Source organism: Chionomys nivalis, chromosome 7 (genome assembly GCF_950005125.1).
Source record: "Chionomys nivalis chromosome 7, mChiNiv1.1, whole genome shotgun sequence".
Taxonomy (NCBI): Eukaryota; Metazoa; Chordata; class Mammalia; order Rodentia; family Cricetidae; genus Chionomys; species Chionomys nivalis.
This window is the reverse complement of record NC_080092.1, coordinates 29273137-29296323: the sequence shown is the minus strand read 5'-3', so window position 1 is coordinate 29296323 and position 23187 is coordinate 29273137. Positions and strand designations below refer to the sequence as shown.

The window sequence follows — 23187 nt, the reverse complement described above, 5'->3', positions numbered from 1 at the left end:
GGGAGGAGGGGAGAAAGTGGGAATTTGGATTGGTATTTTTTTTAAAAAAAATTTAATAAAAAAGAATTAGGATGATGTGAACTCTGAGTTTGAGTATTAACAGCAGAGGGTCACCCTCCCCACCACTGCTGGATGAACCGACACAGAACAAAGCCCTGCAGCTGGAAAGGTTGTTTGCGCTGTCAAATCCGGTTGCTGTCTCTGCAGTCTCAGGCAGAGGGCTCCTCAGAGGGCCACTGGGATTCAATATGTAGGGTAAGGACTGTCTTCAATTATATATACATTGTCTTCAGCTCGGGATCGGAAAACCACTGTGTTTTGCAAAGCTCCAATCTTAGAGAAACGGAATGCTACCAGGCTGCAGAGAAAGAGAGAGAGAGAGATGTTGAAGAAAGAACAAGAGGTTACCTTTCAGGTCTAAGCAGAACTTTCAATCATGATGTATGCTCAGGACTCCAGGAGCCCCATTCACAAAAACTCTAACTACACAGGACCCCCCTATCCTATTATGTCATAGAAAAGTTTGTTTGATAGCTAAAGAATAGATTTTTTTAAAAGAGAGAGAGAGAAAGAAAGGAGAGAGAGAGAGAGAGAGAGAGAGAGAGAGAGAGAGAGAGAGAGAGAGAGAAGTAGCTCATATTGGAATCCTTCTCCTTCAAGATACTAATGTAATAAAAGACAAAAGTTGGAGATCAAGACAGAGAAATATCTTGGCATCAAAATGAGGTACCTAAGCAGAATGTTTGTTTTGGAACTGGGCTAGATGACTTGTGTGTTTACTTTGCACTGTGATGCTTTAGAAAGACTAAGGAGAGCCTGATTGTCTGAGTGAGATCCCTGGAACTCATGGAAAAGGCAGAAGGAAAGAGCCAGCTCCACAGTGTTGCCCTCTGACCTCCACAGGTGCCACACATCGCCCCCCCCACATTCACATCATGCTCACAGTGATACAAAGTTTTCTTTGTTTAAAAAGAAAGAGTTTTGAAACTTGCATGGCATCTAACCCTCTAACATTAAGCATGGAGTAGAAAACATGTCAAATCACAAAGCAGCTGTAGCTGCTGGTCTGGGGCACAATTTCAAGACTACTGTGTGCCACACACGCGCAGACACAGCGTGCACACAAGCAGCAGGAACTGCACTGGAAGGAATTTGGGGAGAGCACTGCAGGTCTTTGCAGCTAGCCTATCCTGACAGCTGTGGGAGGGGCTTCACTTGGAGAGCTCATTCTATACCCATGATCACCAGGGTGGGCACAGTGGACTGATATTTGAGCTTCTAGAACTCATGGAGGAGCAAACCTGAGAAGAAAACAGACTAACTCAGGGGTGATGCTTTGACAGTGGGGTTTTGTCATTTGTGATTATTTCTACCTCTGAAATATAGAACCAAAATGAGCGTCTCCAGTCAGCCACATAGGAACGAACACCTGTGCTGAGAATTACACAGGACAAGAGAGAGCAAGCTCCACTCCGCCTGGACAGTCACACATGTAGGGAAACAGTGTAGGGTCAGGACACTCATGAGTCATCTTGATATAGCTGACAGAAAAAGTCATGAGAAAATGCCTAGAATTTTTATGTATTGGTTAGTGGGGTTTTGTGGCTTGCTTTCTTGCTTTATATTTATATTTATTTATTTATTCATTCATTCTCTTATATTCATTTTGTTGTGACAGGGTCTCACTATATTTCCCTGGCTATCTTGTGACTTCTTCAAAGACCAGACTGACCTGAAATCATAGAGACCCACTTGCCTCTGCCTGCTGTGTTGGTATTAAAGGGGTGAGCCACTACACCTGGCCTTATTTATTTATTTTTAAACAGTGTTGCTAGAAGTCTGGGCTGGAATTAAACTTATAGTCCTCCTGTGTTAACTTACTGAGTGTTGAAATAACGGTTATGTGCCCCTTCACCTGACTTCTCCCCTCTTCTTTATGTGCTGTGTTTTCTCCAATATTTTCTTTTAAATTAAAAGTGATTAAAAAGTAGCTTTGGGGACTGAAGAGTTGATCAACAGTTAAGGATTCTCGTTGTACAAACCAGAGAACCAGAGTTCAGATGTTGCCTTAGTTAACAGGTAGAACATATCCTGCATGCCTGTAACCCAGCACTGAGAGAGAGACAGACAGGAGGATCGCTGGGGCTCTGGCTGTTGTGAAAGCAAGCGATGTGAACTGCAGGTCCAAGGGGTGCTCTCTATCAAAGGACAAAGTGAAGGAGAGAGGAGGATGCTCACTGCCCTCCTCTGGCCTCCATGGATGTGTTCTTTCACACACTCATCCCTGTCCTCTCCATGTCCCTGTCCCCTGTTTCTGCCCCACCTCTACCTATCCTACCCTTATCTTTCTCACATTCAAAATAAAAAAAAAATGTGAATTAAATGTTTCAAAAAGATGCCTTATCAATACAGGAACAAAAATTATGGACTAAAATAATGTTGTGTTCTTCCAACTCTAAGGAATGGTTCCTTTTTCTTTTTCAGAAAGAGTTAGTGTTAGTTTGCTTTATATTATTTTATTTACCAGTTAGATCTATAAGCATGGGCTCCTGAAGTTGAGGCCAGTGTAGTGTGACCTCATATTTACAAACTTGTTTTTAATCAATAGGATGAGACTAATTATTGTTCCTACCTTATAGATTTATTACTGTGAAGGGAAGAAGTGACTGATAAGAAAAGCTAACTGTATCAGGAACTTCTAATGGACTGGCTCAAGACCCAGTCTGCGGCTTGATTCTTATGCTTAACATAAACATAAGTAAGTCTATGGATGGCAGCCTGAAGGACATGGAGTTTTTTGCTGAAATACATACATAGTCCTGTGTACATCCAATCTTTAGCCAAATGAAGAAAATTACATGGCTGTAGACTAAGGCAGATAACACTAGAGAGAATAAAAGAACGCCCCAAGTACAGTAAACAAGACAAGAACAGTGAAGCCCGGCAAAGCAGACACTGGTGTAGTGAGTGGAAGGGACCAATGTGGAGACACTGGCCATACACAGTTCTGTTACACTCCCGGAAGACTCAGAAATAATCTTCCTCTAAATCCTCTGCTCCCTTGGGTCTTCCTCAAACACCTCACCACCTAAGCACGTCATTCCCTGCACACTTCCCCAAAAGCACCTAAAAGGACTCTTCTACTAGATTGTATGCTCTGTCATACATTTTATCAGTTTATGATAAAAATAAATATTTGATGAAAGAAGACACTGAAGGAAACAAGAGTGGATCAAAGTAACTCCTTCAATACCAGCTGAAGGGAACAAAGTCTACAATTAATCCAGTGTCTACCTATAAGAGATTAGAATCAACAGGTCTTCTGTTTCTGTCATACCATAAATCAGGGAAATACAGAATACAGATAATACCTTTGAGAAATGAGGATAATAAGAAAGGGACTCATTAAAATTTATTTTGGGATACAACCTACAGAATGGAGGCCAGCCATTGTGGAACACACCTGTAATCCCAGAGTGAAAAACTCAGAGGCAGGAGGATTTCGAGTTCCAACTTGGCCTTGCTACATAGCAAGTTCCAGGCCAGTCTGGACTACATAGTAAACCCTGTCTCAAATCAACCAACCCATCAATGAATCAATTAGTAGAGAATGATTTAGTACAAAAGAGAGCCTATTCCCAAGATTGTTGTTCAAAAGATTCAGCACAATCCATGCCACCTTACCTTAGAGACTGTGACTTGTTTCTCGTACGGATGTACCCTATATTGGGGTGGGAGGAGGTGGGAGAAGATGAAGAAAAAATTGCACATGTCATCAGAAACACTCATGACACTTTCCCCTAAACAAGGATGTTGTCTCTATTTTTGATTGAACCGTCCCCGGGTAACTTTGGGTAATTCCTTCCTGTCCCCCACAGGAAGGATTGTCTGCCCCTTTACTGTCTGGTGTATTCATCCACATGACCTAATGTACTAGAATGAGAGGGACTTTGTTCACTGAGACAAACAAAAAGTCTCATTTTTTTCCCTAATGGATTGCCAGAGAACAAACCCATAAGGGAAAAATAAACAACTTTGAGCTAAGGAAGGGAAGACACTTGTAGCATTTTACTCAATTTCTATGTAATTTCCCTTTCAGACATGATCTGATATGTAGCCCAGGCTAAGTTGCTGGTATCATAGGCACATGGCACTACCACCACCTTAAATAATAATTTTGGATAAACAGCTTTTAAATGATTAGAGGGAACCATCTGAAATCTGACAGGCATATCCTTATTCCCCATTTCCTATGAAGCAGGTTAGTAACAGGCTCATGCATGGAGTTTTGTAAAGCCCGTGGCTGAAGTTCATACACAGGGAATGGACTGCACAGAGATAAACACTGTGTACGGTTGTACAACTCATGGAAACAGCATGTAGGCCTGGGTGCCACCTTCAAATCATCTGTTCCAGCATTAGTCAGTGGGCTTCCCACCAATGTCTCATTTGCCTCTTCTACTAAGTATATTACAGAATAGTCAACAGTATCATTATGGGAAACAAACAAGATTCCAAGGGTAGAACAGGAGAGAACACATCAAAGGGAAAAAAAAAAAACCTATTAGAAATCTCTTGTGCGGTAATATTTAATTTTTTATGGAGAATATAATGATTTTATTTTTGATGGCAATGACTGAAAAACAAAAGGCAGGGTTAGGAACTACAGTGTTGCTGAGCACTGCAGCCCATTCCTGTGAGCCCAGCACTAGGATGCTGGAGGCAGAGGATCTGGATACTGGGGGCCATTCTCAGCTACCTAGTAAGGCCAGTACCAGTATGGAGCACATGAGATCAAATATTACAGAATAAGAATAGGAGTCGTTGGAGACACAGTAGCAATGGTTCAAGGTCACTGAGCAGAGCACTCACCAAGCATCAGAAATCATCCACAGAGCTTTCTGCATCCTAACTCATCCCTTAGGGAGGAGAGGGTTTAACATGAGAGCCTTACCTCTGGGGATACACATGCCATGTGAACTCAAAGCCCCAGTTGCATGTGCAGATGCTTAAAGAAGACAGAGAGCCCTGGCTCTCCTTCCTCGGGGACAGCTGTGAAATGACTTACTGGTGATAACCACAGTGCTCACAAGCAGCAGCAACAGCAGGACAGCGATGGGGATGCTGATATAGAAGCCACTAGCCATGTTCTTCTGTGCCTTCCCTGAAGGGACCAGTTCCTAAGGAAACAATAAATAAAATAACAGTAGAAATAAATAAACAGCAGTAAACACAAGAGTCACCAAGTGAGAGGAACAGAAAACATAAGCTCGATATTAACCTAAACTCTAGGTTCTAGTGATTCATCTTTGCTTGCCTGTGGCTAGTCCGGAATACGCAGGAAGACCCAAGGATCTGAGGTGGTAACGGGCAGTGGAACTCTGAGACAGTGTGAAATCAGTGTCTTTGATGATGATGGAAACTATGGTGGTCTATGTTGCTCGAGGCGATTACCTGGGTAGATGCCTCAGCAAAATTCTAATCATGTACTTAATGTGGGTTCATACATCATGTATATGATTATGTCTGCCTTAATAGTCAAAAGGTATTTCCTAAATTTATCATCTTATGATATTAAAAAAATGATCATTTCTCAGTTAACTTGCTCTCAGTGTGCTCAGCTCTCAGCCTGGTCCTTCATCACAGACCCTACTTGTCCTGTAAATGCAACTCAGGATTCCATACAAATAATAACAAATGATCAGCATGGAAGTATATAGACACAGACAGACTTGGCAGGTTATATTAAAGTTTTTAGGAATATATTTACGTATTAAATATGAATATATGTAATATGTAGTACATAACATATACATTTGACAGGTATATGTATGAATAATTACATATATTACTATATTATATATAATGTACAATGATACATAACATATTATACATATGAGTTAATATATTTTATATATATTAAAAATTAAAGAAACAGATCATGAATTATAAAGAAAGCAAGAAGAGGGTATATGGAAGGGTTTGGAGGGGGCTGAGAAAAAAGAAAACAATAAACTATATCCAATAACTTTCTAAAAGTAGTAGAAAGATTCTGTTCATGGCTGCAGCCTGATTACTACTGTAATATTAGATAGAAATTCAGAATCTCCCTACTGCCCTGGTACAGGTGATGAGGGATCAGCACACACTGAAATAAGCAGGAGACAGGCTGGGCAGCAGTTGAGACCCCTCTAATAACTTGGCACTAATCTACTAACCCTAAACAGAGTCCACGGATGGTTTAACTATAAGGAAAGGGAGATCAGAGACCAGGTCTTTTCCCAAGTGTGAGCCTCGTCTCTGGAGTCAAAATCCAGGTTCCTCGGCTCTGTTTAATCAGAGAGAGCATGGACAAGGTAGTTAAGCTCTGTGAGTGCTGTCTCTACATCCTCAACATGTTCAGTGGGTCCTCAGGAAAGGGATTCTAAGGTATTCTTGACAAACATTGTGGGGAATATAGACGAAAATAAGGTTTGCTTGTTGTTCTGACAGGGTCTCCAGATGCCAGGCTGGCCTGAATCTCACTAGTTGACAATGACCTTGAACCTCTGCTCCTCCTTCCTAACCCTCCTGAGAGCTTGAACTGCACGTGTGTCTACCGTGCCCACAGAACATTTACTTCAGAACATGTTCCTGATTATGAATGGCAGCAATGCTTATCTTTTTTCATTCATCTTCACAGATTTTGTTCAACCTTTTAGTGAAACAAAGTCCAGGAAGTTGATCTCCTGGTTCAAGATGTAAGCTACTATTGACATGCCTAGGGGTGCACACCTCAATCCCAGGACCTGAGCGGTGGAAGCAGGAGGGTCAGGAGTTCCAGATCCTTCCCAGAAACATAGCAAGGTCAAAACCAGTCTGAGCTCCATGGGATTCTGCCTCAAACAAACAAACAACACCCTGAAAACAAAACTGTGTGCTGTTGTGCATTGGTTTCAATGCACCTAGGGACAACTTCGCATCTTCAGAGTCCAGATTTTACTACAGCTTATTCTCAATTTAACTCCAAGTCATTCCTTTGTGCTGCTAAGCATGACTATTTCTTGGGTAACTAAGGGCAAGAACAACCTTGATATGCCGTGATGTTTTGTTTGACACGGAGTCATAAATCTGCTCCCTTAGCAGCACGTACTTACTGGTGTCTGATATTTAACTAGTATACACAGATTCTTTCCATAACTGCCAGACCACTGGGTGCTAATGTCAATTAAGTCATTATATTTTTAGTGTCAGGATGAGCATGTGACACAGGCCTGTAATCCCAGTACTCGGTAGGCTGAGGCAGGGAGATTATGAGTTCTAGGCCAGCCTGAGTTATAAAATGAAATCATGTCTCAAAGAATGGGGGCAGTTGGTGGGATTCATTCACACAATTTCAGTTCATAAAAGACAGAGGCAGAAGGGTCAGAAGTTCAAGGTCATCATTAGCTATGCAGTATGTTCAAGGTCATGGATTACATGAGATTCTTTCAAAAAGAAAAAACAGAGAAACTTTCTTTCAGCTGGGTGGTGGTGGCACATGCCTTTAATCCCAGCACTCAGGAGGCAGAAGCAGGAGGTTCTCTGTGAGTTCCAGGCCAGCCTGGTCTACAAGAGTGAGTTCTAGGACAGGCTCTAAAAAGCTACAGAGATACCCTGTCTCAGAAAACCAAAGAAAAACAAACTTATTTTCAGCCATCATGTGTTATGTTCTGACTGTCAATCAGTGTAAATTCTTTGGCCATTTGACCCCTGTAGAGATATGTCCACCTTGTCTTGAAGTGTCTTATTGTTGTTTGATGGTCTTTGGCAGTTCAAGCCCAGGGCTTTGCACATGCTAACAAGGGTGCTGCTACTTCCAATAGCCATATAATTCTCACAATCCCTATCTGGCTGTTTACTTACCTCAATCACGATTTTTTTCCTGTGCTAATTACATACACTAAAACAAACCTTGTTTTTTCCTGGAGCCCAAACAATTCTATTGATAAATTTCCTTTGACTGTTTGTAGAGATAGAACTCTGTCAAGAATTCTGGAAGCAGGGTGCCTTGAATTTTTCTCAACCTTAGCATACAGAAACTCCAGGAAGAATCATGCAAAATCTAGAATGTCTGAGGACTTAATAGCTCATGTGGAGGTTTGTGTATGGAAAAAATATCACTAATGGACTCTACAGAGAATGGTCAACGGGCAGAAAAGCAATATAGGGGTAGTAAATGGAATCTTGAATTTAAACATCCTATGTAAGAACCATATTCTTTTTGATTTCTTTATTTTTATACATTTATATGTTCATTCTTCTACAGTTTTGAGGCACCATCTCACTATTTAGCCCAAGTTGCCTAATGGTCCAGGCTGGCTTTAAACTTCTGATATCATTAATTAACTTCCTGAATCCTAAGACTAAGGAAGAAGCCAGTATATCTGATTCGTGACTTTTCTTCATTTTTTTAATGCGACTATCTGTAAACTAATTTTATAGACCAAATCTTTAAATACAAATTGTTTCCCAAAAAACATAGAAGCAAATACAGCTAATAAATTAGAGGAATCTGCTTACAGTGTTATTGCAAGAGTCATCTGAGGATGTCACCGTGTTATTCCAATCTGTTCAACAAAAGAGAAAATTAATTATAAGAATTTTGATGTTTTTACTATATTTGTAAATATTGCCCACAATGCCAATGTGTCTTATCCATGTAAGGGTGGAATTTAATTTGGACAACAAATTTTGAACATTTACATGTTTGAAGTATATTTAAAATGTCTATTTTATATAACAAGGAATCTATTATTTTCATTGTTTCTATGTGTGTATGAATGAAACACAGAGTCCTCTTTCCGCTGATGTCTGGCATATATAAGGTTTGTAACATCCTGACAAGGAGCCCCTTAGTTACATTTTACAGATGTAGAAGAAGATATCAGATGACAGTATTTTATTTCGGATTTTAGCAAATGGCAGACATCTCTGCTGTCAGTGTACACACAGTGCCCACACAAGGAGTGGAAACACTACCGGTCTATGGGAGTCCCCAACAACTGCCAAAGCTGACATCGCCCAGCACGAATAAAGTTGAATGACTCATAGCCCCTCATTCTCACTGTACTGTGTTTACACTTCACTCTCTGTGAGAGCTCTGACAAGGAGCCAAAGGCAATGACGAGGTGTAGGCAGCATCCACAGTCTGGGCTCTGTTTGTGAGCTAGGACCTTAAGTAAAACCGAATCCGAGAAAGCTTGAACTCAATCCTGACCATATTCATTAGCAAAGGGACCTCATAATCAAGGTGCTGCAATAAGCACCTAGGAATGCACACATGGACACTCAGCACTGTAGGAAACACGGGCGATGTTATTATTGTTATGTGATGGAAGGAGCAGGGAGCAGGAGCGTGAACGCTGTGGAGTTCACTTTAGAAATATCATACCGCTTGTGTAATGAGGATAACACTCAACAACTTCTCCAAAGAAGTGTGCCTAGAATAGGGGACAAATGGAAAGGTGTGTGTCTCCAAAGGGAACTAAGGAGTTTCCCCAATCTAGCAGTGGCATAAATTACCATGAAATAATGAAATGGGATGATGCATAAGGTTCCTGGCAGGCACAGCCATCAAAGGCAGGTGGTGGCCCATGTGACACCCAAATCCCTTTCAGTCCTAATATTTCTTGCTTTTGCAGAATGTTCACCAAGGGAGAGATTCCATGAGCGATGCAAGGACTCCCCCAGGAACCTCAAGTTATAAGGCCAAAATGCCAGAAGTCTCAAGGAAACCAGGGACCCAGCTGCTTCGTTCCCTGCTCCACTTGGCAAAACTCTCCTCTGAGCAGGGTTAGGTGACACGGCCTTTCCAGACCCTGAACCCCTCCTTCCTTCTTCTTCACACCTGGGAACAGTGGCAGACAGCGGCTCCTGCTGCCTTGTGTTTGAATCTAGTTTCATTTTGTTTTTCTTCCTGGAAACAGTACACACTAAGGATTTCCCTCTCAACATCCAGAGGTCACCATTACCTAATCCTTACTGGTTCTGTGGGTAAAATTGTGGCTTTAAATTAACTAGAGTCCAGGAAAGCCTAGAAAAAGGTAAGCCACATATATGAGACCACAGAGAAGCAGCTTCTGAAAATATTGAGTCACTCTCAAACTCTCTCTCTCTCTCTCTCTCTCTCTCTCTCTCTCTCACGCACACGCACACGCACACACACACACACACACACACACACAACCACCCAGAGTCCTGCAGGACTGGCCCTGTTTGGAGGTACCTCAAGGACACGTGGGTCAGAGCTCTGCACCACAAAGGGCAGCATGTGGCAGTCTCAATTGACCCCTGTTGATAGCGTGGAGCTGGCTGAGAAAGATGGCAGAGCCCAGCCTCTCCACAGCTGGTCAAGCAGCACATACCACTACAGTTTTAAGGAGAAGTATAGGACCCAACCAGAGTGTGGACAGTGGGACTGAGTGTACCGAGCGAGTGAGGATCAGGGCTCAGCGCTGCAAGCCTGTGTGGTGCTGCTGTTCGTACACTCAACCCACCTTAGTCCATTAGGGTTGTTATTCCAGAACTGCTTAGAGTGAGTGAATTATAAACAAAAGAAATGCCCTGGTCATAGTTCTAAAGGCTGGGAAGTCCCAGATCCAGACACGAGCTGACTGGATAGCTGCTGAGGGCTCCTTTGTTCAGAGATGATACTTCTTGTGTGTCCCCAAGGAAAGGAAAGGTAGAACCAGCCCCATCAGCCCTCTCACAAAGGATCTAACACTGTGCATGAACATCTTAGTTTTACATCCTAATCACCTTCCAGATGACCATTTCATTGCTGAGACCTTCTCAAGGTGGCAGCATCATACTGGTGATGGTTCCCACACACAGCCTGCCTTGTGCTGTGGAATTCTCCTCTCTCTCCATCTATCTATCTATCTATCTATCTATCTATCTATCTATCTATCTATCTATCTATCTATCTATCTATCTTTTTTATCTATCTATCTCAAGGTTGATTGACTGAGTGACTGAGACAAGATCTCTTATCCTCCAACCATTCCTTTACTAAGAGTGATTTCTGGTGTTTTCTGACTCATCTTCCATTGCTCACCAAAGGCTTCCACGTGGAACACTCTAGAGCAGCCTGTGTTTCCTTTCCTTCCTGGAGTCCCTACATTGTTCCCACCAATAGCTCAGTTCACATGGAGAGCTGAGCTCTTGCCTCTCTGGGAGTCCTCTCAATGCTTCCCTTTTCAGAACAGGAGAGGTTCTTAGAGTAAGTTGGTTATGGCCAGACAAGAATTCCTAAATCTGGGTTCATGGTCCCCTCAGTGTCTTTTAGGATCCTCACTACAACCTGATCCTTACATTTGCACAACACCTTCCTGCTCTGCACTACCTTCCTGTTTCACCTTGGCGCTCAAACATGTAAGAGGATGTGACCATCCTTCTGAATTAACAACAGGACAACACAAATAAATGTCAGGCAGTCACACTTTACCCAATCCTGTTCTTGATAAAATACATCATGAACTTAACTTTCTTCCCCAGCCTGGGTCCCTTTCTCCCCTGTTCTTACAACCCCCCCCCCCATATTCCATGAACAGTGTCTGGGGCACCAGGATGAGCACAGGAAGTGGACGTGAGGAAACACATCCTCATCTGAGAGCAGCCAGAGCATCTGCCTTCTCCCTGGACTGCACTTTCAACCCTCAACTGCAACTCTTTAGGAAACTCACAATAGAAAAATAAGATTACACTAACACTAGGCATGTGGCCCAGTCCTTCAGGGTCCTCCTGCTTGAAAGTACCTGAAGGCCAGTGAGAGGAGAAGGAAACTATACCTTCCATCATATTACCCTAACAACAAAAATGAAAAGCTCTAAATTCTTCTCTTGGCAGAATTCAGCGCTACCCTGGGAAAAGGGCAGCTTTTAGGAAGCCTTGGGAATCCCTCTAAGAGCTCTCTTTTCACTCCCAGATAAAGGTGTGAACCTATGCTTGCCTTCAGGATGATAATTTGAAACATAAACTGTATGGCCTTGCTCTAAAACTTGAGCATGTTAAATCATGTCCTAAAATGTTGAATTTGATGTTTGTGTTTTTATCCCTCAAAGGACAAACATTGGACACTTCAGGCTACATGGATAAACTGAGAGATCCTTAAGCGAAACTTTACAAGGCATTCATTGTTTTTTGGAAGGAAGGTGTATGACATCTTTCCAGTGAGGATGCAAAAACAGCACAAACCCTCCAAATATCCCTGTTCATGACCTGGGAGTCAGAAGAACCAGCTTCCAACTCAAGTGACCAGGGACAGAGTCTGAGCCACTCTCTGTCTTCATGACTGTCAGTTCTTGTCACTATGAAAGAGGGACAGATCACAGCTATACAGGACATAATTGTCAGAGAGACACTGCATCATGGAGCATGCTGCCTGATGTTCCCTGAACTATGGCCTCAGCTGGATGGCCCAGTTTCAGAATGGATGTCAAGGGTCAAGAGTCTCCCTACCCTGACTCTAATTCTCAGTCGGTCCTTAGATTTTCAGTACAAAGTCAGGTTTAACTGATCCAGATTCCATCAGCTTTCCTAGATCAATGATCCACCTAAGTCTGGCTCAAGTGAATTCCAGGGAACAGAGAGATGGTGTCCTCCATTTTCAAGCTCTTACATAGCAGAGGGTGAATGCAACTTAAGACTGGAAAATTACAGACTTTGTGAGGCTGTTGTTGGGACACAGCTAAGAACTCTTCACCTCTATTATACTTCTGTCTTGACTCAGTGTCTGTGTGTCCTACAGACACTTATAATAAGGACTCTGGGTCCTAAACCACATTGGGATTTACCTGGTGTGTGAATCTGCGTGTGCACTGGTGTTGTAGGAGTAGAGGTGGAGACTCTGGGTGATGCTGGTGCACGTGTGGGTCCTGTTGACAGAGTCGTGGGTCTTCCTGTGGTTGTGGGTCTTCCTGTGGTTGTGGGTCTTCCTGAAGTTGTGGGTCTTCCTGAAGTTGTGGATCTTCCTGCAGTTGTGGGTCTTTCTGCAGTTGTGGGTCTTTCTGCAGTTGTGGGTCTTCCTGTTATTGTGGGTCTTGTTGGAGGACTTGTGGGAATTTCTGGATTTGGAAATCAAGATGTAACAAGGATGAGTCAACAAGAAGAGAGAAGAGCTTATGGTGTAGTTGTAGCACCAGTGAGAGGCTGTCCCCACCAAGGCTCCTCTCCTGAACACACATCTTTGTCACTGACCAACAAGAACAGGGTAGAGCAGGTCAATGGAGACAGCTCCCCAATAGGAGGCAAATGCACTGACAACATGGACATGAGAACAGTCAGTTCCTAAGGACACACTTTATAAATGACAGCTGTCAGGTCCTCAGATCTCTCAGCATCTCTGAGACTGAGAGGGTACAGGGGACTAGAACTTCTCTCAGTGATGACTGACTTCATCCACGGTTTCCAGTTCCAGCATGTTCCCTTCAGTCAGTCCTGAGAGAACACAGCATACAGCCCTGCATCTTAGCACACACACCCCACACAAATCCCAACACAAATGGGATTTTCACATTTGTGTAGAGAGGACATTGACTTCTATGGTTTCTTCCAATCTAAGAGAGACAAGCTGAATACCTCTTATCCAAAAATGCTTGGTACCCAGAGTTTAAGAATTTAAGTCTTCCTTAACAATTTGGAATATCTGGAATATAAATAAAACCTTATATGTCGGGCTCAGATATAAACATGGATTGATGTAGCTAGCATTCATAGAACTACACATTACATATAGACCCTAAAAGATAACTTTATAAACTGTGAATAATGCTGCATGTGATAGTTTCACGGCATTGAATTATCCAGGTGTATTATCAAGTCTGTGCTCAAAAAGATCCAGATTTTAGAGCACTGTAGACTTTTGATGTTTGGGTTAGTCAGGTTCAACCACATTTCGCAAATCAACAGCATCTGAAGTGCTGTAAGCCTCCAAGCAGTTACTGATGGTCTCCGAGTGCAGAGTTCTAAGACAGGAACTAAGGCAAAGTGGTGCTGGCATCACAGTCAGCCAGGACTCAAACAGTGTGTGTCAGCAGACATGTCATCCCTGTAAGTTATCTCCCTCAATCTTAACACTGCTAACTACAAAGCAAGACCTCAACAATGAGGAATAATTGCTTCGAAAACTCTTTATGTGGGATACTCTTCTAATTCCTCAATCCACTGTGTGTTTATCTTTAAATAAAGAAAACCTGTAGTGTTCCTACAAAGTGTAGGGAGGTGGGTGTGGAGCATCCCCCCTAAATTCAATACATTTATTTATTCATTTATTTGTGTGTTTGTAAGATGTCACAAATGTGGATGTCAGGGGATAACTCCGCAGAGTCTGTTCTCTCCGTCCACCACGTGGGCCCAGGGATTGAACTCAGGTCACCAAGCTTAGCACTGAGCACCTTTCCCCACTGAGCCAGCTCACTGACTCTGAGGCCACTTTTATGTAGAGGGTCAGATATAAGTGTTTTTGTTTCAGGAACATTAAAAATGGGTGTTAAGGAGCAAGCCCTCCTGTCAATCATTTTGAAAGTCATTGCTGACAACATAGCAAGGAGTGGGTGTGGCTGTGCTGTAGGAAATCTATTCACACCAGCAAGTGGGTCTATTACAAACCTGGCCTGGTTAGTTCGCTGAGACAGTCTAATGTGTGGGCAGAGGCTTGAGCACAATACAAACCCTCCCTAGAGAATGGAAATCTCTGAAGGAGAGAACAGCAAGCACAGGAATAATCTTTCTGAAGATCACTATGAGAACAACCAGGAAAGATTCAACAGATTAGGAGCTATGGTACACTTGCTCTGGAGAATTATTCTCCCAGGTAAGTGGAAAAGTCCAAAGGAGCCAATAAGGGTCCTAGGACAGGGGGATAGGTCTTCCATTGTGTTAAATCATGAGGAAATGTCGACTTGTCTGTTAGAGGATGAAGCAGAGTTGCTGGATCACTTATAGACTCACTCAAATAGTGACTTTGTAAGCACTGATCTGTTAACAAATTTCTAAACTCATAAAACCTTCAATTAATTAACTGAAATGAGGAATATTATGCTATGATGCCATGCCCATCCTTCTTCTGGTGCTGAGGATATAACCCAGGTTAAAGGCAGGAATGTGTGCTAGACAAATGCCATCCCAAGCTACAACTGTAATTGTTTAAGTAAAATGCTTGCAGGATCCCCAAGTGGCTGCAGCGGGCAGCGAGGCCATGAGACCATACTGCAGGACTCCAAAGTGGTGGCAGGCAGCAGGTCCCGAGAGTAGCCAATCCCAGATAGGGATGACACAGTTCCCCAAGTGGCTGCAGTGGGCCACAAGTCACAGGCAGGGAGCCACGTGGTAGAGAGACCTCGATGGGACAGCCAGTCCCACAAGGAGAGACAGACAGATGGGAAACCCATGAGACCATGCTGCAGGTCTCTGAAGGCGGCTGGTCCTGGGCAAGGAGTCATGCAGCAAACAAGAGACAGAGACGTGGATAGGCACACCATGCAGAGTGAGGTTGGATATTTATTTAGTGGGTTATGGAGGAGCAAGGGGAGAAGGGATGAAGAAGAGATGGGGGGAAGCACTCAGGCTGGAAGCTGAAGATTAGCTTGCCTCCATGGAAGGGGGAGGGAGTGGGTGTGGCTTATCTCTTAAAGAGACAGAGATGACCATTACAATAATAGCCCTTATTTGTTTATTATATTTGCAGTTCTAGGAGCAGAAGCCAAGGCTTCAGGCGTGCTAGACAAATTTCTACACATCCCCTAAGGGGGTTGTTTTATAAGAAAATTCTCTCTTACTCCCCTCCCCCACCTCAGGTCTGTCACCTCTCTCTCTCTCCCTCCCTCCCTCCCTCCCCCGTGTGTGTGTGTGTGTGTGTGTGTGTGTGTGTATGTGAATGTGGGTTTATTCTCTTGTGAGTGAGTACCCTTGGAGACCAGAGTCATTAACTTCATCTAGGTAAATAATACAATTTCACACCTGTGATAGGTACTTGGAACCTTAAGTCTCTTCCCCATTGCTGTCTCTACATATCATTCTCTGCATATCCTGCCTCAAAAATCAAACAAAGGAAGGAAGGAAGGAAGGAAGGAAGGAAGGAAGGAAGGAAAGAAGGAAGGAAAGAAGGAGAGAGGGAGGGAGAGAAGGCAGGAAAGAATGAAGAGCAAGAGGGAGGGAGAAAGGGATGAAGGAAGAAAATGTAATGAGTCTAGATTTGGGGCTTTCATGAACTTCTTACTCTTAGAACATGGGCTTGAATCTTTAGACCAGATCCCATAGCCTGAATAGGTCAAGCCCCACCTCCTCACTGCTCTGTGAAGCAGCTAAGAAACTCTATTATGTGCCCTAACAGCTCCCCCAGATTATTGGACCTAACCAAGATCTGAAGCCCCATACTCTGTCACTTATGCTATGGTGAACCAAATCACATGACAGGAAACTTCCCTCCTGAATGAAAGGAAAGGAAATGAAAGGAAACTTTCCTCCTGAATGAAATGAAAGGAAGATATGACTACTCCTACCTATGGTGGAAGAGATGGTTTATCATAGATAAGAGGGAGAAAACAGAGGCACCCAGAAGGTTCCAGAGTGAACATGACCAGCAAACTAAACTGGCCATGTGAGGAGAGTGGAAAGCCAAGAGCCAAGATTGGTGACCAATAGGTCAAGAACCCCAAAGGGCCTGTGTAGTCAAAATGGCTGGGTTATATAGGGGAGAGCAGCTGGGGGAAGGGAAGCCCAGCCAAGTCCCTGGGCTGGAGAATTGAGAGAAGGGATGGGATGCACCAGGTACTGGCCTTGCTGAGAAAAAAGTAGCAAGTGTCTGCTTTGATATGTTAGTAAACACCTTAGTTACCCTTTACCCTGGGACCTAGCACCTAGAACTGCCACCACTAAAAGATTATAACAAGTCAGACTTTCCCCTTGCTCTGGGGACCAGCCTGAGACTCCTCAGGGGGAATGCTGAGAGGATTATTTTACAGGCTGCTCTGTGAGGAGGATGCTTTGTCTGCCCTGCCATTCCAGTAATGGCAGCTATCTCTAGTCCTCCTTATCTCCATCTCCCTCCCACACTCCTGCTCTTAATGAAGCTCCTCTCCAGGTTGTAAAGAGAAGTCCTTCTTTCCTGGAAGCCTCTTCATACCCCATCAAGGAATGAAGTTGATTGTATCATTTCTGTCTAATGCTCTCCCTCCAAGCTGGAGGTCTGATCTTGGCCTTGAGGCCTCCTCATTCTAAGAAAGCTCACTGGACGGAATTATATGTCAGCGTCTTTTACAGACTAACAGCTGTTGCTCATGCTATTACACCGCCAAGTGACCATGAACAGATATTGGAGGGAACACTCTGCTATCAGGACATTTCCATTGTTCAAGTAACACATTGTGTAATATGATATGATGTGATTTCAAAGGCCCAAGGCAGGGCAGACAAGGAATATAACTCTCTACCTATACATGGGGCCTGTGTAGAGTTTGACCACTGACAGGATTAATAAAGACCAGCCAGGAAGTAGGCCTGAGTTGCCATTTACCATAAGACAACATCTGTCTTCAGGAAAGACCACAAATTGAGACCATCTAGGCACAACCCAGGAACATTCAAGGGGATGTTCTAACATTCCAAAAGAAATACCTAAACTTCCAACCATTGTAGATGAGATCACCAAAGGTCCCTTAGGCCAACACACACCCATCCCCTTTTGCCAAGACACCCCTAGACAAATGTCAGCCAGCGAGGGGTCCTAAATCATATAAATCCTCCTGCCCCAAGCTCTGTCACAATAAAACCCCCACCCCAACAGAACTCCAGGCTCTCTATTCTTGTACCGCTATGTTGGACACACAGAGGGTCCAAGATTGAGCTTGAATAAAAGCTCTTTGCTTTTGCATGTGGATTCAGATTCCTTGGTGGTCTTTGGGGGACTCCACAATCTGGGCATAACAGTCTGTGCTCAGCAAGGTCAGCTGACCCTTGTGGAAGCCAGCTCATCAGTGCAGCAGCATCCTGCATGGCCTGCTTTTCAGGTTAGAGCCCTAGCGCTTTTATTGTTTTGGGGATGGGTGATTTAACGTTCTGAGATATAACAACGGAAAAGAGGCAATTCTTAAAATCACATACTTCCAGCTTAAAGCTCCCCAGTGTGTTTCAGGAAGGAGATGAATGCAGTTTCATGGACCAACATTTCCCAAGTACAGTTAGGACATGAATCCCGATTTAGTTCATGGTCTTGAATTAAGATTCATTTTAGGACTTCATCTAAGCAAATAAAGTTGTTCAGTGCCTCTAAGGAGACTATTTAAGGCTGGGTTTGGTGGCACAAGCTTGTGTTCACAACACTGGAGTCAGAGGCAGGAGGATGAGGAGAGCATGGCCATCAGAGAATAGCCTGAAATACAGGAGAGTTTGTCTTTACACAACTCAAAAGCAAGCGTTTAATCAAACGTGTTCATAAGAACTTTGTGTTTCCTTGTTCTAGGAAGAGAACAAATTATTAGCAAACAGAGGACACAGCTTACTTACAAGAACTAAGGAAAGGAAACAAAGAAAGCTTACCTGGCTTGATTTCCAATGAAAAGGTCACTTTGAGATCATTGAACCATCCAGGGACCTCCACGCGACAACAATACAGACCACTGTCACTCGGGACAGCATTCTCTATCGTCAAGGACACGTTTCCTCCTGAAATATTCCCCTTTAGCTGGTATTGGCTGCTCCTCCGATAGGTGACGCGGTATCCATTGGTCTGGATAAGTGTGTTGGTACAATGAGAAGACGGGCATGCCCCTTGACCCCAGCATGTGGTAAAGATTCCACCACGTGTTGAGTAAGCACACGGCAGTGTGACAGGGTGACCCACTACCCCCTTCACTACTACATAAGAATCCACAGCACCTGTGATGTAAGAAGCAGGGAGAAGGGAGGAAATAGAGAATTAGTATCCAACATTTTCCCAAAATTTTGCTGTTTTTCTTAGGAAAAATTATGGGGAGGGTGGGCAGCAGTCTTTTTTATTGTTTTGTTTCACTATTTTATTGGTTTGGTTTGATTTTTTTGTGGGTAGGCATAAAAGGAAATTACAACTTAATTTTTGTGGTTGTTATCATTTGGTTTTCTGAGCCAGGATCTCACTTTGTAGCCTTTGCTGCCCTGGAACTTGCTGCATGAACCAGGCTGACTTCAAACTCTCTACCTCCCCAATCCTATGATTAAATGTCCAGTTTTACTGCTTGAATTTGAAGACTGTAAACATTTTGTATATTCTTCCTCAGTATGATCATTTACTGGATACATTTGTGAGCAAAACAACTTATTTGTGGCATGATATTCACTTTCTCTTCTTCTTCTTCTTCTTCTTCTTCTTCTTCTTCTTCTTCTTCTTCTTCTTCTTCTTCTTCTTCTTCTTCTTCTCCTTCTCCTTCTCCTCCTCCTCCTCCTCCTCCTCCTCCTCCTCCTCCTCCTCCTCCTCCTTCTTCTCCTTCTCAGTGTGTGTTTCTTTTGGAGACAGGGTCTTGCTCTATGCCTCATGCTGGCTGGAAAATTACAGTCCTCCTACCTCTGCCTCCTGAGTGTGGGGTACTTAGCATATGACACTGAGATCATCTCAAATGTTTTATTTTTGAACATTTTTAAACTTTACTTCATTAAATAAAGTATGTAATGCTTGTAAACCCAGAACTCAAGAGTAAATGCAAAACTCCCTTGTAGACCCAAAATTCATTTGTATTCCTAGAACTTACTTGTGTACCCAAAACTCACTTGTAGTACCAGAACTTGGGGGGTAGAGAGAGGAAAATGAGGAATTCAAGGACAACTTCAGCTAATAATAAATTCAAGACAGGCCTAGATTTTGGAGACCCTCTCTCAAACTATCCCCTCTTCTTCCTCCATAGTGCTAAGACAACAAAATCACTAAATCTCCCCCACTTCTAATCAAAGAGCAGAGCCAGGACTTTGGAACAGCAACGTTGGCTTCAATCACAACTTTAGTAACTTCAAAGTCAATATTCAGGAAGGGTTTGAGAAAAACACCTGGAGAGCCAAGCGGTGATGGTGTACACCTTTAATACCAGCACTCAGGAGGCTGAGGCAGGTGGATCTTTGTGAGTTCAAGAGCTGGAGACCAGCCAGGCCTACAGAGCGAGTTCCAGGACTGGCTCCATAGCCAAGGAGAAACCCAGTCTCAAAACAAACAAACAAACAAAAAAAGGAAAACCAACCAGGAGGGACTGAACATTAATCTGAACTTCAAGATTAGCCCTTCACAAGAAAAAAAAAAAAAACTAATCAAACAAAGACAGAGATCCCTTCTTATAAGTTGAGGACATTCTAAAACTTGAGCAAAAGTCACTTATAAAGTAAGACCACACAGCTGAAGAATATGCAACCAGTAACTTAAAGATGCAATTTTAAAAACTGAAATAATTACATATAATTTTTGCGGAATGATGGACTAGAATTCCCAATACCAACACTTCAAAGGTTGCGTTTAAAGCAACTCTGAGGGCTGAGGATGGAGTTCCATGATATAGTGCTTGGGCTAGCCCATGCTAGCCCCTCTGTTGGATCGCAGCACTGGAAACAAATAAGCTAACAGAAGTACAAAACAATGAACTATGATATTCTCTAACTAATCACTTATCTACGGGCCTAGGATGAGAGTCTGGGACATGATCCAAGAAAGCACAGTCCTAATTGCATAAAATGAGCATATTCCTTCCTGAAGCATACATTACATTACATTACTTGATTTGTCAAATACCTTGTTTCGGATCACAAACAAAATACATGCTATTTTCATTAAGTCATAGAAATATATTTTATTTCTCACCAGTGATCTCAGCTCTTAGGAGAATCTCAGATCTAGAGACAGGAGGATCAGAAGTTTGAGGTGATTCTCAGCTAGCTATGGAGTCAGAGGCTAGCCTGGACTAACTTAGAGCCTGTCTCAAAGACAATTATGGTGGTCCTTCTTTTCCCCCTTCCATAGAAAGCTTTGAATTAGAACATTTTAAAGATAAATAATTGCAAATGGTTTAAACAAGCAAAAATGCACAAAGAAATGGAAAGAAGGCTGATTTTGATCAGCCATCCTGCATGGAAAACATTGTTTCTGATTTTTTTTTATTGACTATCATATGCATGCATGTGCACTTAGCCCATACTTGTGTATCACATGCATGCATATGTTCCTGCCCCTTGCCTGGCATGTTCTTGGGGATCAGGTTTATCTAGCCATAAGTTTTGAAATTCATACAGGTTAAGCAAGTTCTTTGGAGCTATAATTTACCTGATTCTCTCCTCATTACATAACCCATAATCAAAAAGCCCAAGGATTGTCATCTCTCCTGTCACTCTAGCCTCCTTAACATCCCCCAGCTCATCCACTCACTTACCTGGGAAAAGAAGTATGAGGCCAGAAATGAAGACTTGAGGCTGCATCATGGTGCTGACCTAGAGGACAAGGAGAAGACGCTCTGGTTGCTGTGGCACTCAGCATGCTGTACCCAGGCAGGTCTTCATTCTGACTGTGAATCACCCAGGCCTCTCTGCCAGGGACCCCTGTCCTCCCCAACACCCTCTTCTTTCCTGGTCCTTCCTCACATACAGCCAGCAGTCTCCCTTATGGTCATGACATAAATAAGGTAGCAAACAGAGAAAACTGGAGGCAGAGACGAGAGTGTGTTCTCTTGGTAGAACTCTAAGCAGAGACCAGCCCTCTAATGGCAAAGACGGACTTGACTCCTGGTGGACACAGAGCTGTTTCTGCCCAGTAGATAAAGGAGCTGGTCCCTGAATCTCAACCACCTTAATCACTAGCAAGATGTCCTGAGCCAGAATGCTGCTGCACATGGTATCTGAGACACCATTTTCCTGGGGAACGTCTAGAGACAGCCAGAAAAACACTGAGTACAGATCCAAACCTTCCATTCACAGAGCCCCTCCATGCCTAGATTTCCTCCTAGGTAAAATAGCATTAATGTTTGCTCAGCTTTTGGAGAATCTGCTGTTGAAGGAGAAAATGGGTTACTTACTCACAGGCACCAAATCCTCATGGAACTCTTTAGGCAACTACTTTTAAACCCAGTTATGGAGAATGTTACGTGTATTCAGATTTCAATATCCAGATTTAAACGTTTGCCTCTTAATTGGTAAACCATAAAAACATGAGTAAGCCTGCCTGGTACTTCATTAACTCCTCTTCTAGTCAGAAGAATCCATGACTTCCTCTCAGAGAGGGAAGTGTGTCCTGTTACCAGTCTTCAAGATGGAAATAGCTTTCACGAACCTTCCATGAGCTCAGCATCTTCAGACCTGGGGCCCTGCACTATTACACTAACAGCCCCTGTTCTTAGAAGAGATCAGAAAACTAATGCTGCAAACTGGTGGCCAAACAATGATTGTAATGGACACCTCAAATGCCTTACTTATTATAAGAAGTTCAAAACTTATAAAACCAACTTAAGACACAACTATCTTACTTTTTATCATGGTTCCAACCATTCTGTCCCTTTACAGTTCTATTGAGAAAGGGTGGTGAATTCGGGCATTCACTCTCTCACACAGCTGGCTACCCTTCTTGACACAAACTGTCACTGAGCCATCTCTCAGGGTGTCCTATGACCTACTTGTTCATAAAATGAAGGGAACAGACACGGATGGCTAGTAGCTTTCCAGGCTCCCAAAGGAAACCTTCTCCACATTCTGAATTCAACTGAGTAGCTAGGTGAGTTCTACAATGGAGTAAGTGCCTTACTGATGGCTGGGAATCCTTTTATTTTCTGTCTTTATATGCTTGAGAAGAACATACTAGAGGCCATCAATTGTGAACTGTAGTTCACTGTAAAAGCTACACCTGTGAAGATCCTGCAGGGAGACTTTGGAAGGATGGGACGTTGTAATTCAAGAGCCTCAATAGCACAAATTCTCTCTGTCCCCCTGAGTGGCCATTTACTACCAACCCCTGCATCTCTGCTAACATCCTGTGACAATCAGGAACAACTTCTGGAATATATTGTTACATTTTCACACAGTCAGCTCCCACCAACCCTATAGCGAAGAATTATAGAACACCAGAAGTCTAGAGAAGAGATTCCTGGGTTCTGTTGTGTCCCATCTGCCTGATGTTCCCACCAGAGTCCTTGGTAAATGCATCAATTTATGACTTCCTTTTGTCCTGGGACTATA

The 23187-nt window shown here is 43.0% G+C and overlaps 1 protein-coding gene across 1 annotated transcript; it reads right to left on the bottom strand.

Moving 5' to 3' along the window:
* Positions 1-243: 243 nt before the first annotated feature.
* Positions 244-21444, bottom strand: LOC130876790 (hepatitis A virus cellular receptor 1 homolog). The gene is made up of 8 exons (XM_057773404.1): positions 21396-21444; positions 18556-18894; positions 13065-13085; positions 12816-12956; positions 8542-8588; positions 5069-5180; positions 3685-3721; positions 244-358 (listed from the first exon to the last, which is right to left on the bottom strand). The coding sequence occupies exons 1-8, from the start codon at positions 21442-21444 to the stop codon at positions 244-246; spliced, it is 861 nt and encodes a 286-aa protein (XP_057629387.1).
* Between the last annotated feature and the right edge of the window lie 1743 nt (positions 21445-23187).

Bases quoted from the DNA above. Each gene is read 5' to 3' on its own strand.
- LOC130876790 (XM_057773404.1), bottom strand. From the start codon at position 21,444: ATGATGCAGCCTCAAGTCTTCATTTCTGGCCTCATACTTCTTTTCCCA. The intron at 18,895-21,395 runs GTAAGTGAGTGG...CTTACATCACAG, and splicing joins CCTCATACTTCTTTTCCCAG to GTGCTGTGGATTCTTATGTA. The intron at 12,957-13,064 runs CAAGACCCACAA...CCACAACTTCAG, and splicing joins AATTCCCACAAGTCCTCCAA to GAAGACCCACAACCACAGGA.